Below are 16,810 nucleotides of genomic sequence, written 5' to 3'. Positions count from 1 at the left end.
CGTGCCTCCAGCATGACCGGACAGCCTTTGGCTGGACCTTGGTTGGCATCAGGCGGTTGCTGGACCTTGGTTGGTGCCAGGCGGTGGCTGGATCTTGCTTGGCATCAGGCGGTGGTGGTTGCTGGATCTTGGTTAACGTCAGGTAGTGGCAGTTGCTGGATCTTGTTTAACGTCAGGTAGTGGCAGTTGCTGGATCTTGGTTGGCATCAGGCGGTGGCGGTTGCTGGATCATGGTTGGCATCAGGCGGTGGCAGTTGCTGGATCTTGGTTGGCATCAGGCAGTAGCGGTTGATGGATCTTGGTTGGCATCAGGCGGTTCCTGGATCTTGGTTTGCGTCAGGCAGTGTCGGTTGCTGGATCTTGGTTGGCGTCAGGCAGTGGCAGTTGCTGGATCTTGGTTGGCATCAGGCCGTTGCTGGATCTTGGTTGGCATCAGGCGGTTGCTGGATGTTGGTTGGCATCAGGTGGTGACGGTTGCTGGATCTTGGTTGGCGTCAGGCAGTGGCAGTTGCTGGATCTTGGTTGGCATCAGGCGGTTCCTGGATCTTGGTTTGCATCAGGCGATGACAGTGGCTGGATCTTGGTTGGTGCAGGCGGTGGCTGGATCTTGGTTGGCGTCAGGCGGTTGCTGGATCTTGGTTGGCGTCAGGCGGTGGCTGGATCTTGGTTGGCGTCAGGCGGTGGCTGGATGTTGGTTGGCGTCAAGCAGTGGCTGGATCTTGGTTGGTGTCAGGCAGTGGCAGGATCTTGGTTGGTGTTAGGCAGTGGCAGTTGCTGGATCTTGGTTGGCGTCAGGCGGTGGCAGTTCCTGGATCTTGGTTGGCATTAGGCGGTGGCGGTTGCTGGATCTTGGTTGGCATCAGGCGGTGGCGGTTGCTGGATCTTGGTTGGCATCAGGCAGTGGCAGTTGCTGGATCTTGGCTGGCGTCAGGCTGTTGCTGGATCTTGGTTGGCATCAGGCGGTTGCTGGATCTTGGTTGGCATCAGGCGGTTGCTGGATCTTGGTTGGCATCAGGCGATGACGGTTGCTGGATCTTGGTTGGCATCAGGCAGTGGCAGTTGCTGGATCTTGGTTGGCGTCAGGCTGTTGCTGGATCTTGGTTGGCATCAGGCGGTTGCTGGATCTTGGTTGGCATCAGGCGGTTGCTGGATCTTGGTTGGCATCAGGCGATGACGGTTGCTGGATCTTGGTTGGCGTCAGGCAGTGGCAGTTGCTGGATCTTGTTTGGCATCAGGCAGTGGCAGTTGCTGGATCTTGTTTGGCATCAGGCAGTGGCAGTTGCTGGATCTTGTTTGGCATCAGGCAGTGGCAGTTGCTGGATCTTGTTTGGCATCAGGCAGTGGCAGTTGCTGGATCTTGTTTGGCATCAGGCAGTGGCAGTTGCTGGATCTTGTTTGGCATCAGGCAGTGGCAGTTGCTGGATCTTGGTTGGCGTCAGGCTGTTGCTGGATCTTGGTTGGCATCAGGCGGTTGCTGGATCTTGGTTGGCATCAGGCGGTTGCTGGATCTTGGTTGGCATCAGGCGATGACGGTTGCTGGATCTTGTTTGGCGTCAGGCAGTGGCAGTTGCTGGATCTTGTTTGGCATCAGGCAGTGGCAGTTGCTGGATCTTGGTTGGCATCAGCCGGTTCCTGGATCTTGGTTTGCATCAGGCAGTGGCTGGATCTTGGTTGGCATCAGGCGCCGGCTGGATCTTGGTTGGCATCAGACGGTGGCTGGATTTTGGTTGGCGTCAGGCGGTGGCTGCTGCTTTTGCTTCACATCATGGATGCGAGGGGGCGCTGTCAGTCTGAGTATAGACAATGGATCCAGGAATTCTTCGGGTATGTCCTCTGCCCGGGTCCTCACACCCTCAGATTGTTCTTGGGGTATTTTCTCATCCTCAACCCCTTGTTGTACAGGAGACTCGCCCCGAGGCCCCAGACTCTCAGATTGCTAGAGAAGCGCGGAGAGGCTAAGGATGTGCAGAGAGCGCTGGGGATGGAAAGAGTGGTGAGATCATATTACACATATTGAGGGGGGGGGGGGGGGTGGAATGAATCAGGAGACTCAGGCTGAACAGCTCTTGGCCCTTCCTGTATCCTGCACAGAATAAATCTGCTGTTACTTGTCTTCTACATGTAGATGCATCGTAATTTCAGCATATAAAGGGGGCAACACGTTTCAGGGCACATAAGCCCCGGGTGCGCGGGTCGGGATCGGATGTCCTCCCAGTGCACAGGTCGGGATCAGATCTCCTCCCGGTGAGCAAGTCAGGAACGGATTTTCTCACATACCGGGATCAGATCTCCTCCTGAGTACAGAGGGGTCCGATCGCCATGTGTGCACCACATATAGAGTATGGAGGAGTTCGACCACCAAGTGTGCCCCACATCTAGAGAATGGAGGGATCCGACCACCATGTGTGCACCACATATAGAATAAAGAGGTGTCTGACCGCCATGTGTGCACCACGTATAGAATACAGAGAGGTCCGACCACCATGTGTGCACCACATATAGAATACAGAGGGGTCCGACCGCCATGTGTGCACCACATATAGAGTACAGAGGGGTCCGACCGCCATGTGTGCACCACATATAGAGTACAGAGGGGTCCGACCGCCATGTGTGCACCACATATAGAATACAGAGGGGTCCGACCACCATGTGTGCACCACATATAGAATACAGAGAGGTCCGACCGCCATGTGTGCACCACATATAGAGTACAGAGTGGTCCGACCGCCATGTGTGCGCCACATATAGAATACAGAGGGGTCCGACCACCATGTGTGCACCACATATAGAATACAGAGGGGTCCGACCGCCATGTGTGCACCACATATAGAGTACAGAGGGGTCCGACCACCGTGTGTGCACCACGTATAGAATACAGAGGGGTCCGACCACCATGTGTGCACCACATATAGAATACAGAGAGGTCCGACCGCCATGTGTGCACCACATATAGAGTACAGAGGGGTCCGACCACCATGTGTGCACCACGTATAGAATACAGAGGGGTCCGACCGCCATGTGTGCACCACATATAGAATACAGAGAGGTCCGACCGCCATGTGTGCACCACATATAGAATACAGAGGGGTCCGACCACCATGTGTGCACCACGTATAGAATACAGAGGGGTCCGACCACCATGTGTGCACCACATATAGAATACAGAGAGGTCCGACCGCCATGTGTGCACCACATATAGAGTACAGAGGGGTCCGACCACCATGTGTGCACCACGTATAGAATACAGAGGGGTCCGACCGCCATGTGTGCGCCACATATAGAATACAGAGAGGTCCGACCGCCATGTGTGCACCACATATAGAATACAGAGGGGTCCGACCACCATGTGTGCACCACATATAGAATACAGAGGGGACCGACCACCATGTGTGCACCACATACAGAATACAGAGGGGTGCGACCGGCATGTTTGCACCACGTATAGAGTATGGAGGGGGTTCAAGGGTCAGTAAAGGGAAATATTCATCATGTTGGGATCTAAATGATTGATGAGAAATGATTAATCCTCTAGGGAGAGGGTGGAGCATGGTGTGACCACGTTATCAGACCCCCTGAGGGTGCGACTACATTATTGCCCCCAGAGAGCCGTACAATTCTAAACCCGTGTGGGAACTGATCCACTATGTGGCAGTTATTGGGTAGGGAGAGTGCAGCAGCTGAACAGCACACTTACCTTAGATGAGCGTACATCTTTAGTATACCAGAAGGCAGTGCTCATCTCTTTTGGCTCTGCTCCTCTTCAGGCGCCTGCCATGTAACATTTTAATTTGCTTAGAAGTTTCAGGCAACCAAGAAGGGACATTCCCTGCGATGGGAGAAGCTAAATGCACAGGAGGCGGAGCTAAGAAATTACATATTCAGATTCCAGCATGTCATTGCGGTGAGTCCAAGTGTAGTAACACAAAAGGTCACTGTAGAGGATGAGGTCAGTGTAGAGGATGAGGCCACTGTAGAGGATGAGGCCACTGTAGAGGATGAGGTCAGTGTAGAGGATGAGGTCAGTGTAGAGGATGAGGCCACTGTAGAGGATGAGGCCACTGTAGAGGATGAGGTCACTGTACTGTAGAGGATGAGGTCAGTGTAGAGGATGAGGCCACTGTAGAGGATGAGGCCACTGTAGAGGATGAGGTCACTGTAGACCATGAGGTCACTGTAGAGGATGGGGTCCTCAAACTTTTTAAACAGGGGGCCAGTTCACTGTCCCTTAGACAGTTGACAGGCCGGACAAAAAAAACAAAAAAACTATGAACAAATTCCTTTGCACACTTTTATATCTTATTAGTGGACTACCCCTTTAAGTATGCCGCACAGTTCCCCCCACATTAGGTAGGCAGCACAGTTCCCCCCACATTTGGTTGGCAGTATAATTCCCTTACATTAGGTGGTTGTAGTTCCCCCAGATTAAGTGCAGTATAGTTCCCCCCCCCACATTAGGTTGTAGTTCCCCCACATTAGGTTGGCAGTATAGTTCCCTTACATTAGGTTATAGTTCCCCCAGATTAGGTGCAGTATGGTTACCCCCCACATTAGGCTGACAGTACAGATCCCCCACATTAGGCTGGCAGTATAGTTCCCCCCACATTTAGTTGGCAGTATAGTTCCCCCAACATTAGGCTGGCAGTAGGTTCCCTCACAGACATACAGCCTCCATGCCTGTGTTTTTAGTGCTCCGACCACCGCTCCTCCGGTCTGGCCCTAGCAGTAGGTCCCGGGACCAGAGGAGCGGTGGTCGGAGCTGAGGTGCCGCTGGTAACACTTACCAGCTGGCCAGCGCACGTCCTGCTCGTTGCTCCGTTTCTATGGACGCACGCACAGAACGTCAGTGACGTCCCTGCGTGCGCTACCTCCCGACTGTCCTTGCATTTTTAAAATAAATGCGGGGCCGCAGAGATTTAACAGGGGCATCCCTGTGTCCCGAAAACATCTTACGGGACACAGGGACGTCCTTAGGCAGCGGTGGAAAAAACACCCGGCGGGCCGCATAAATATTCTCGGCTGGCCGCATGTGGCCCGCAGGCAGTAGTTTGAGGACCCCTGCTGTAGACTATGAGGTCACTGTAGACCATGAGGCCACTGAAAAGGATGAGGTCACTGTAGCCCATGAGGCCACTGAAGAGGATGAGGCCACTGTAGAGGATGAGGCCACTGTAGAGGATGAGGCCACTGTAGACGATGAGGTCACTGTAGACGATGAGGTCACTGAAGAGGATGAGGTCACTGAAGAGGATGAGGTCACTGTAGCCCATGAGGCCACTGAACAGGATGAGGTCACTGTAGAGGATGAGGCCACTGTAGACCATGAGGTCACTGTAGAGGATGAGATCACTGTAGAGGATGAGGCCACTGTAGACCATGAGGTCACTGTAGAGGATGAGATCACTGTAGAGGATGAGGCCACTGTAGAGGATGAGGCCACTGTAGACCATGAGGCCACTGTAGAGGATGAGGTCACTGTAGCCCATGAGGCCACTGAAGAGGATGAGGTCACTGTAGTCCATGAGGCCACTGAAGAGGATGAGGCCACTGTAGAGGATGAGGCCACTGTGGAGGATGAGGCCATTCTAGACGATGAGGCCACTGTAGACGATGAGGCCACTGTAGACGATGAGGTCACTGAAGAGGATGAGGTCACTGTAGCCCATGAGGCCACTGAAGAGGATGAGGCCACTGTAGAGGATGAGGCCACTGTAGAGGATGAGGCCACTGTAGAGGATGAGGCCACTGAAGAGGATGAGGCCACTGTAGACGATGAGGTCACTGTAGAGAATGTGATGCAGTCTCTCTGCCCCCAACCCCGCCCCTTTGCTCATTTATATCTTCTAGGAGACTGAAGTTAGGCGTCTGCAGGCAGGAAAGAAAGCAAAGAGGGAAGAAGAAATCTGTAACCAGAAGACAGGAGAAGTGCGCCTCCTGCAGGAGAAGGAACGATCACTCCTCAAGAGGAAGGAGAAAATCCAGACCCAAGTGCAACAACACAGGAAGTTCTCTGAATACATGGAGAGCATCGTGGAGGCCTCAGAAGAGGTGCAAGGGGCTGGAAAAGGGGTCCAAGGGGAGGGAGAGGTTGGGGAGGGGCAAGGGGAAGGAGAGGTTCGGGGGGGGGGGGGTCCAAGGGGAGGGGGAGCAGTGTTGGTATCCAAGCGGATGGAGGGGTCCAAGGGGAAAGAGGACGCAACAGGGGGGTAGTGGAAGGATCCATGGGGATGGAGGTGGTGAGATCCAATCAGAGAGGGAGGGATCCAAGGGTAGAGGGGTCCAAGGAGAGGGAAGGGGCAGTAGAGCCATAGTAATTATGTCCATTTGGTGAGGAGGTAGACTTGCAGGGTTAGGGCCCAGAATGGCTGGTGTCCTGTGGCCCTAAAATTAATATATTATAATCTTGTGTCAGTTCCAGGTCGCTAGTGATGTCCTCAATCGGTTCCACACATTAGTCGCCACATCCCATTATCTCCAGCAGTTGGTGCAGGAGGCCCAGGCGTCCACTGAGCAGATAAAGGGGCAACTCTCCACCATCATGGAGGACAAGAGTGACCAAGTGCTGCAGCTCACCCACCAGCTGGGCCAACTGCGGGCCGCCCTAGAGGAGGCCCAGAACCGGCGACTGCTGTGGGTAAGGACGGAACAGTTGTGTGAGGAGATGAATGAGGAGGGTGGTAGTGCCCCAGCAGCTGCAGGGAGGACATGTTGTGTGGAACAATGTGCTGCGCTCTAGAACATTATGCCATCCTCCTGAGGGTACGGGTCAGGGCGATGCCAGCTACAGCAGACACTGATGCCTCTTTTTCACTTATCCGTCCTCACCAGGAGACACGCTGGACGCACATTCAGAACCTGGCCACAAAGAAGACCTTACTTATTGGAACGATAAAGATGGCGGCACTGAACCTCTACCAAAGCATCGCTCCCCCAGACAGGAGGACAGCCATAGATGACACCATGAGACAGATGGACATGGTAAGGATGGGTGCATGGGACACCACACTACAGACAGTCCTAGAAGGGACCCCAGAATAGTGTCCTCATGAACACTGGTGACCCTTCATAGAGGCTGTGGGTCAGTAGAGGTCAGATGGGTTAGTACATCACCCAGGAGAAGGGGCACCTGAGCCCCTCATGACTATTATTACACCCTCCACTGCACCACGGGGGGGTTACCAAAGGCCCTAGATATCCTGAAGGCAGAAACATCTAGAAGCATTTGGCATAGCAATGATTGTAAACGCTCTTGTCCAGGTCCAGCAATATCTCCAGGATCTGTCCGACATCAACGAGGCCACACAACGCCAACTGAGAGTCCAGAAGAGCCAGAGCTCCCGAAACTTACCAAAACAACAATAAAGAATCTGAGTTTCCACAAGTATCAGGCCACTTCACAGGGCTCGATCACCACCTAACACCCGAGAGATTGACTCTGCCACACATCACCCATCAGAGACGGGCCCGGCCATACAGTCACCTCACTCACCACCACCAGAGACGGGCCCGGCCGTACCGTCACCTCACTCACCACCACCTCCACCACCACAGACGGGCCCGGCCATACCATCACCTCACTCACCACCACCACCACCGACGGGCCCGGCCGTACCATCACCTCACTCACCACCACCACCACCACCACAGACGGGCCCGGCCATACCATCACCTCACTCACCACGACCACCACCGACGGGCCTGGCCGTACCATCACCTCACTCACCACCACCACCACCGACGGGCCCGGCTGTACCGTCACTTCACTCACCACCAGAGACGGGCCCGGCCGTACCGTCACCTCACCCACCAGAGAGGAGCCTGGCCACCCCATCACCTCTCTCTCCAGAGACGGGCCTGTCCGCATCGTCACCTCACCCACCAGAGACGAGCCTGGCCACCCCATCACCTCTCTCTCCAGCGACGGGCCTGTCCGCATCGTCACCTCACCCACCAGAGACGAGCCTGGCCACACCATCACCTCACTCACTAGAGACGAGCCACATTGGAGACACAGGCCCAACCTCACATACGGGACGGACCAGACAGTACTACTATCATGGGCTTGGTCACATGTTATGGCGTCACTTACAGGACTGGAGACATGATAGGTCATATATACAAGGTAGGTGTACAGACCGGCGAGTGCTCAGGGTCATGTGACCTCTACCTCAATTGACTTTTATCAGAGAGTAACACATATAATACAGAGAGGTCACATGTCCTGCCAACCAATCTACTAGATCCTATTGGTCTTTATTGTCCAATGTGAAAAGAGGATCCCCCTCCCCCCCATGTGACCCACAGATCACTCAGTCCTTCTTCCCTCCACTAGTTGATATAAATCCGGTGGAAATCGTGTGCGCCAAAAGCCGCGTTGCACTTGGGACATTTTCTTTGTCTGGAGTCGTATCGGGTCTTTACACACTCGAAGCAGAAGACGTGAAAACACTTTGTGAGGACGGCATCCTTCTTACGGGTGTTACAGCACGGGCAGGTGAGACGGGCCTACGGAGAGAGGATGCGCATCAACACATGGTATGTGCCCCGTCCCCATCCGAACATACCCCAACCCCCACCCCATTTCCCTTATATGTTCTACCCATCTCACTGACATACAGGTCCCAGATTTTCAGGCCCCGCCCCTCCGTCTCCCCCTACTGATTTTCAGGCCCCGCCCCTCCGTCTCCCCCTACTGATTTTCAGGCCCCGCCCCACTGTCTCCTCCTCCTGATTTTCAGGCCCCACCCCACTGTCTCCTCCTCCTGATTTCAGGCCACACCTCTCAGGTTCCTCTGTCTCACCCCTCCTCCTATTTCAGACAGGCAGCCTTGTTTCTCATCTTACTCTGTATTCTTTTATCTCTTCCTGGAGGATCTGGTCAGCGTCAGCATAAACCTCCATCTTCTTTTGTTTCTCCAGTTTTCTTCGCAAGCGTGAGATCTCTTCCTACACAAAACCAAGTGTGAGAGGGAGGAACATAAGTAAAGGGTGGGGGCGGAGCATGAGATGGCGGTGGAGGTAAGTAGGATGCAGGAAGAGGGATGGGGGGGGGTGTCGGAGTGCAAGATGCAGGAAGAGGGATGGGGGGGGGGGGGTGTCGGAGTGCAGGATGCAGGAAGAGGGATGGGGGGGTCGGAGTGCAGGAAGAGGGATGGGGGGGGGGGGGGGGAGTGCAGGATGCGGGAAGAAGGATGGGGGGGGAGAGTGCAGGATGCGGGAAGAAGGATGGGGGGGTCGGGGGGGGGAGTGCAGGACGCCGGTAGAGAGGTTGGGGGGAGGAGTGTGGGGTGCAGGACGCCAGTAGAGAGGTGGGGGTGGGGGAGTGTGGGGTGCAGGACGCCGGTAGAGAGGTGGGGGGGAGGAGTGTGGGGTGCAGGATGCCAGTAGAGAGGTGGAGGGGGAGTGCAGGATGCCAGTAGAGAGGTGGAGGGGGAGGTGCAGGACGCCGGTAGAGAGGTTGGGGGGAGGAGTGTGGGGTGCAGGACGCCAGTAGAGGGGTGAGGGGTGGGGTGCAGGACGCCAGTAGAGAGGTGGGGGGGAGGAGTGTGGGGTGCAGGACGCCAGTAGAGTGGTGATGGGGGGTGGAGTGTGTGGTGCAGGATGCCAGTAGAGAGGTGGAGGGGGGGGGGGGGGGGTGCAGGACGCCAGTAGAGAGGTGGGGGGGGGGGGGTGCAGCTCACCGGTAGAAAGGTTGGGGGGAGGAGTGATGAGCATTGATGGGGGAGAGAAGTGTGGGGTGTCAAGGGGGTGAGTGTAGGGCCGTACCTGTGCTCGCTTCAGGCTGAAGGACTCCTTTTCCTTGGCGGAGCGGTTGTCGCACACAAAGCTCTGCGTGTCTCGTAGCGTGCTTACAATGTGTTCAAGCTGAACCTTCAGGTCCTCTGCTAGCTGAGCCGCTTCCACCGCCTATGAGCAGAGCGCAGGGACAGTAACCATCATGGACCCCTAAGTGCCCCCACCCCTGCCCTGTGAGGAGAACGTTCCGCCATCCCTCACCTTTCTCTTCTGGATCTCTAAGGCCTGCGTCCGGAGGGTCAGCTCCTTCTCTATGGTGGCCAGTGACGTGTGCAGAACCCGCTCCCGCTCCTCCAGCTTCTGCACTTGTAAGAGCTGCGCGTCCACCTACAGCAGGAGAAGCCGTGAGACAACACCCCCAGAAGACAGCACAGCTGCCCCTCACCTACCTGAGTCTACAGGCCCTACACCCCCAGAAGACAGCACAGCTGCCCCTCACCTACCTGAGTCTACAGGCCCTACACCCCCAGCAGACAGCACAGCTGCCCCTCACCTACCTGAGTCTACAGGCCCTACACCCCCAGCAGACAGCACAGCTGCCCCTCACGTACCTGAGTCTACAGGCCCTACACCCCCAGAAGACAGCACAGCTGCCCCTCACCTACCTGAGTCTACAGGCCCTACACCCCCAGAAGACAGCACAGCTGCCCCTCACCTACCTGAGTCTTCAGGCCCTACACCCCCAACAGACAGCACAGCTGCCCCTCACCTACCTGAGTCTACAGGCCCTACACCCCCAGAAGACAGCACAGCTGCCCCTCACCTACCTGAGTCTTCAGGCCCTACACCCCCAACAGACAGCACAGCTGCCCCTCACCTACCTGAGTCTACAGGCCCTACACCCCCAGCAGACAGCACAGCTGCCCCTCACCTACCTGAGTCTACAGGCCCTACACCCCCAGCAGACAGCACAGCTGCCCCTCACCTACCTGAGTCTACAGGCCCTACACCCCCAGCAGACAGTACAGCTGCCCCTCACCTACCTGAGTCTACAGGCCCTACACCCGCAGAAGACAGCACAGCTGCCCCTCACCTACCTGAGTCTACAGGCCCTACACCCCCAGCAGACAGTACAGCTGCCCCTCACCTACCTGAGTCTACAGGCCCTACACCCCCAGCAGACAGCACAGCTGCCCCTCACCTACCTGAGTCTTCAGGCCCTACACCCCCAGCAGACAGCACAGCTGCCCCTCACCTACCTGAGTCTTCAGGCCCTACACCCCCAGCAGACAGCACAGCTGCCCCTCACCTACCTGAGTCTTCAGGCCCTACACCCGCAGCAGACAGCACCGCTGCCCCTCACCTACCTGAGTCTTCAGGCCCTACACCCGCAGCAGACAGCACAGCTGCCCCTCACCTACCTGAGTCTACAGGCCCTACACCCCCAGCAGACAGCACCGCTGCCCCTCACCTACCTGAGTCTTCAGGCCCTACACCCGCAGCAGACAGCACCGCTGCCCCTCACCTACCTGAGTCTTCAGGCCTTGCACCTGCTCCGCCAGCTCCTCCTTCTCTTCTCGCAGCAGTTTGTGGATCTGATTGGATTTGATTCGCTCCGACATCAGCTTGAAGTTGGCGTCATCTTTTTCTCGAAGCTGCTGCATCAGACGGATGTTCTGTTCCTGCATATCCTCAAACGCCTGCCCCGTCACATCCATCTCCGACAACAAAGCCTCCTCCTCCTGCACAGCGAGAACCGCGCCTCATAAAAAGGGCCAGATGACAGGCGCCGCCCGGGGCCACAGGGACCGCTCGACACCGCTGCAATCCCCCCCACCGTCCCCAGGCGACAGCCACGCTTAACCCTCCCGCAGGCAACAGGCGCTCTACTCACCTGTTTGGTTGCACTGAGTTTCCGCTGTAAATGTTCTATTTGCTCCTCGGCCAGTTTAATCTTTCGTAGTGCTTCCTCATCCGCCAGCTTCTTCCGCTCTCTCCGATCCTTTTCTTCAAGAGCCTGAACCCGTAACCGCAGCTCCTCCACCTGAAAGAAAAACAGAGCAGGACGAGATCTAGGGGTGAAGACATTATAGAGCAGGACGAGATCTAGGGGTGAGGACATTATAGAGCAGGACGAGATCTAGGGGTGAGGACATTATAGAGCAGGACGAGATCTAGGGGTGAAGACATTATAGAGCAGGACGAGATCTAGGGGTGAAGACATTATAGAGCAGGACGAGATCTAGGGCTGAGGACATTATAGAGCAGGACGAGATCTAGGGGTGAGGACATTATAGAGCAGGACGAGATCTAGGGCTGAGGACATTATAGAGCAGGACGAGATCTAGGGCTGAGGACATTATAGAGCAGGACGAGATCTAGGGGTGAGGACATTATAGAGCAGGACGAGATCTAGGGGTGAAGACATTATAGAGCAGGACGAGATCTAGGGCTGAGGACATTATAGAGCAGGACGAGATCTAGGGCTGAGGACATTATAGAGCAGGATGAGATCTAGGGCTGAGGACATTATAGAGCAGGATGAGATCTAGGGGTGAGGACATTATAGAGCAGGACGAGATCTAGGGGTGAAGACATTATAGAGCAGGACGAGATCTAGGGCTGAGGACATTATAGAGCAGGACGAGATCAAGGGCTGAGGACATTATAGAGCAGGACGAGATCTAGGGGTGAAGACATTATAGAGCAGGACGAGATCTAGGGGTGAGGACATTATAGAGCAGGACGAGATCTAGGGCTGAGGACATTATAGAGCAGGATGAGATCTAGGGGTGAGGAGATTATAGAGCAGGACGAGATCTAGGGGTGAGGACATTATAGAGCAGGACGAGATCTAGGGGTGAAGACATTATAGAGCAGGACGAGATCTAGGGCTGAGGACATTATAGAGCAGGACGAGATCTAGGGCTGAGGACATTATAGAGCAGGACGAGATCTAGGGCTGAGGACATTATAGAGCAGGACGAGATCTAGGGCTGAGGACATTATAGAGCAGGACGAGATCTAGGGCTGAGGACATTATAGAGCAGGACGAGATCTAGGGCTGAGGACATTATAGAGCAGGACGAGATCTAGGGCTGAGGACATTATAGAGCAGGACGAGATCTAGGGGTGAGGACATTATAGAGCAGGACGAGATCTAGGGGTGAGGACATTATAGAGCAGGACGAGATCTAGGGGTGAGGACATTATAGAGCAGGATGAGATCTAGGGCTGAGGACATTATAGAGCAGGATGAGATCTAGGGGTGAAGACATTATAGAGCAGGATGAGATCTAGGGCTGAGGACATTATAGAGCAGGATGAGATCTAGGGGTGAGGACATTATAGAGCAGGACGAGATCTAGGGGTGAAGACATTATAGAGCAGGACGAGATCTAGGGGAGGACATTATAGAGCAGGATGAGATCTAGGGGTGAAGACATTATAGAGCAGGATGAGATCTAGGGGTGAAGACATTATAGAGCAGGACGAGATCTAGGGCTGAGGACATTATAGAGCAGGACGAGATCTAGGGGTGAGGACATTATAGAGCAGGATGAGATCTAGGGCTGAGGACATTATAGAGCAGGACGAGATCTAGGGGTGAGGACATTATAGAGCAGGATGAGATCTAGGGCTGAGGACATTATAGAGCAGGACGAGATCTAGGGGTGAGGACATTATAGAGCAAGACGAGATCTAGGGCTGAGGACATTATAGAGCAGGTGCACACCTCTGCCTTGGTCTTCCTCTCTGCTGCCATCAGTTGCACTTTATCACGTTGTTCCTTGGGGGCCGATTTGTGCATATCCAGAAGCAGCTTCATCTCTTTCTGACTCTCCTGAGCTTTCCTACAAAAACGGGGAGATTAGAGAGGGGGTAAGTAGAGGCTGGGAGGAGAGTGGGGGTAAGTAGAGACTGGGAGGAGGGCAAGTAGAGACCAAAAGGAAGGTGTGTGTGTTTTTTTTTTTTTTTGGGAGGGGGGGTGGGTGTTTGGGGGCTGTGGTGATCAGAAGAGGTTGGGAGGAAGGTGTGTGTGTGTTTGGGGGGGTTTTGGGTGGGTGTGGTGGTCAGAAGAGGTTGGGAGGAAGGTGTGTGTGTTTGGGGGGGTTTGGGTGGGTGTGGTGGTCAGAAGAGGTTGGGAGGAAGGTGTGTGTGTTTGGGGGAGTTTGGGGGGGGGTGTAAGTAGTGGCGAGGAGGAAGGTGTGTGTGTGTTTGTTTGGGGGGGGGGGGGGGATTTGGGGATGTGGTGGTAAGTAGAGGCTGAGGGGAAGAGGTTTGGGGGTGTGGTGGTCAGTAGAGGCCAGAGGAAGGTGTGTGTTTGGGGGTGTGGAGGTAAGTAAAGGCCGGGGGGGGCAAGATTCTCTCACTTGAGCTCTGCCCGGAGCGGTTTCAGGATGTCGGAGTCCTTCCTCTTGGGGTCTTCTCCCTTCTGTTTGTCTCTCTCCCGTTCCCGCTCCCGATCCTTCTCGCGCTCCCGCTCCAGTTCTCGCTCACGGGTCTTGCTCCGCTCCAGCTCTTTCTTTAGCTCCTCCTCTTCTTTCTTCACCTCGGGGGTGGTCGGGGTTTCTGGGTCTCGTATCACAGGGGCGTGTGGCTCCTTCTTCACATCTACAGCTGGAGACTCCTCCTCTTTAATTGGCGGAGCGGTGACCTCAGCACCGGACAATCCTGAGCTGGGACAATGTGGAGCCTGAAGACGCATCTAGAGAGGGGGCAGAGGTCACAGGCTGCACAACGGGGTCTACATCACAGGGGGTCTCCCACATTCTGGACACAGGGCCCCGCCATATACAGAAGGGCACAATCACCCTGGTGACACCTAACGTGACCTCCCCACGGGGGGGTCACACATCACACCCTCCCCACAGTGGGTACACATCACACCCTCACCTTGCTCACCTCTCCTTGGGCATCTCGCACCTTGCGCTTGTACCGCTGGACGTCGCCCTTCAGTTGGTGGTTGTGGTTCTGTAGACTTCCGATCAGATGACGCATTTCACGATTAATGGGACCTAAGAGAGGAGACGTCATGTCCACCATATCCGCGGCCATCCACGCCTCGGACGCTCCGTTACCATGCGGTCAAGCTCCGTTACTACGCAGTCAGTCACGCCTCGCACGCTCCGTTACCACAAGGTCAGTCACGCCTCGCACGCTCCGTTACCACGAGGTCAGTCCCGCCTCGCACGCTCCGTTACCACGAGGTCAGTCCCGCCTCGCACGCTCCGTTACCAAGCGGACAGTCACTCCTCGCACACTCCGTTACCACGAGGGCAGTCACGCCTTGCACGCTCCGTTACCACGAGGGCAGTCACGCCTTGCATGCTCCGTTACCACGAGGGCAGTCACGCCTTGCATGCTCCGTTACCACGAGGGCAGTCACGCCTTGCATGATCCGTTACCACGAGGGGCAGTCACGCCTTGCATGCTCCGTTACCACGAGGGCAGTCACGCCTTGCATGCTCCGTTACCACGAGGGCAGTCACGCCTTGCATGATCCGTTACCACGAGGGCAGTCACGCCTTGCATGATCCGTTACCACGAGGGCAGTCACGCCTTGCATGCTCCGTTACCACGAGGGCAGTCACGCCTTGCATGATCCGTTACCACGAGGGCAGTCACGCCTTGCATGATCCGTTACCACGAGGGCAGTCACGCCTTGCATGATCCGTTACCACGCAGTCAGTAGTCACGCCTCGCACGCTCCGTTACCAAGCAGACAGTCACGCCTTGCATGCTCCGTTACCACGAGGTCAGTCACGCCTCGCACGCTCCGTTACCACGAGGTCAGTCACGCCTTGCACGCTCCGTTACCACGAGGTCAGTCCCGCCTCACATGCTCAGTTACCTGCTTGTTCGTTTGCAGCCAGATTCTGCTCAAACTCTATCCTCAGCATCTCGTACTCCTTGCGGACCTGGGCGAGCGTGTCCTCCAGCTGGATGACCTCTGTGCGCAGCTTCTTCTGGACCGACAGCTCCTCACTCTGGGGAGAAGATCCCACAGCTCCAGAGGTCAGTCACAATACACGTGTGTAAGACACCCCCCCCCCCCAGTATGGAGCCCACCCACCTCCATGCGCTCTATCTGCCGGAGGTGACTGTTCTTTGTACTGAGGAGCAGAGCGCGCGCCTCATCCAGCTGTGTCTTCACCTGGAGGGATTCATTGTAGAGAAGAGAGAACTGGGACTGCAGACAGCGGAAATCTGGCGTCCCCCTGACCGCCTCCTCCGGGAGGGTCCGCAGATCCAGCTGTAAGGGCAGAGGCATAGTAAAGAGTCTGATGGGCCCCCGCACCCCTCCGTATACCTAACAGAAGAGCCCCCCATATACGTCACAGCAGAGCCCCCCGCACCCCTCCATATCCCTCAAAGCAGAGCCCCCCCCCCTCCATATCCCTCACAGCAGAGCCCCCCCCCTCCATATCCCTCACAGCAGAGCCCCCCCTCCATATCCCTCACAGCAGAGCCCCCCCCCCCTCCATATCCCTCACAGCAGAGCCCCCCCCCTCCATATACCTCACAGCAGAGCCCCCCCTCCATATACCTCACAGCAGAGCCCCCCCCTCCATATACCTCACAGCAGAGCCCCCCTCCATATACCACCATCTACCTTTAGCTTCTCCTTCAGCCTCACGGCCGCCTGTAGCTCGTTCTGCAGCTTCTCCAACTCACACATCCGATTATTGGCCAAATCCTGGTTTTGCTCCAGCTCTGCGTTCAGCATCTCAAACTAAGAGAAAGAAAAGAGTCCGTGAGAGGGGGAGGCACCGGGGGATAGGAAAGAGAGAGGGAGAGGCACCGGGGGATAGGAAAGAGAGAGGGAGAGGCACCGGGGGATAGGAAGGAGGGAGAGGCACTGGGGGATAGGAAAGAGGGAGAGGCACTGGGGGATAGGAAAGAGGGAGAGGCACTGGGGGATAGGAAAGAGGGAGAGGCACTGGGGGATAGGAAAGAGGGAGAGGCACTGGGGGATAGGAAAGAGGGAGAGGCACTGGGGGATAGGAAAGAGGGAGAGGCACTGGGGGATAGGAAAGAGGGAGAGGCACTGGGGGATAGGAAAGAGGGAGAGGCA

At 55.8% G+C, this 16,810-nt stretch overlaps 2 protein-coding genes across 3 annotated transcripts in view; one reads left to right on the top strand and one right to left on the bottom strand.

The window, feature by feature from the left end:
- The first annotated feature begins 230 nt into the window (after positions 1-230).
- On the top strand, positions 231-7,406 carry LOC130323722 (uncharacterized). Its single transcript, XM_056553179.1, has 8 exons — positions 231-690; positions 1,236-1,824; positions 1,903-1,993; positions 3,797-3,901; positions 5,845-6,045; positions 6,410-6,631; positions 6,826-6,975; positions 7,255-7,406. Exons 1-8 carry the CDS (start codon positions 231-233, stop codon positions 7,357-7,359), a joined length of 1,923 nt encoding a protein of 640 aa, XP_056409154.1. The 3' UTR covers positions 7,360-7,406.
- A 750-nt stretch (positions 7,407-8,156) lies between these two features.
- RNF40 (ring finger protein 40) overlaps positions 8,157-16,810 on the bottom strand; it is a 63,069-nt gene continuing 54,415 nt past the window's right edge. Inside the window, exons 9-20 of one of the 2 annotated variants that reach the window (XM_056553176.1) lie at positions 16,349-16,468; positions 15,809-15,988; positions 15,587-15,722; positions 14,638-14,750; positions 14,106-14,440; positions 13,469-13,586; positions 11,627-11,776; positions 11,262-11,474; positions 9,994-10,119; positions 9,763-9,903; positions 8,842-8,943; positions 8,157-8,502 (exon numbers count right to left, since the gene is read on the bottom strand). In XM_056553176.1, the coding sequence (XP_056409151.1) occupies positions 8,326-8,502; positions 8,842-8,943; positions 9,763-9,903; positions 9,994-10,119; positions 11,262-11,474; positions 11,627-11,776; positions 13,469-13,586; positions 14,106-14,440; positions 14,638-14,750; positions 15,587-15,722; positions 15,809-15,988; positions 16,349-16,468 (1,911 nt within the window). In that variant the 3' untranslated portion in view covers positions 8,157-8,325. Of the gene's footprint in view, positions 8,503-8,841; positions 8,944-9,762; positions 9,904-9,993; positions 10,120-11,261; positions 11,475-11,626; positions 11,777-13,468; positions 13,587-14,105; positions 14,441-14,628; positions 14,751-15,586; positions 15,723-15,808; positions 15,989-16,348; positions 16,469-16,810 lie in introns of both variants that reach the window. The other variant, XM_056553175.1, reaches the window with a different exon arrangement.

This window comes from Hyla sarda, unplaced genomic scaffold (assembly GCF_029499605.1).
Source record: "Hyla sarda isolate aHylSar1 unplaced genomic scaffold, aHylSar1.hap1 scaffold_253, whole genome shotgun sequence".
Taxonomy (NCBI): Eukaryota; Metazoa; Chordata; class Amphibia; order Anura; family Hylidae; genus Hyla; species Hyla sarda.
This window is presented reverse-complemented; position numbering and strand designations above follow the sequence as displayed.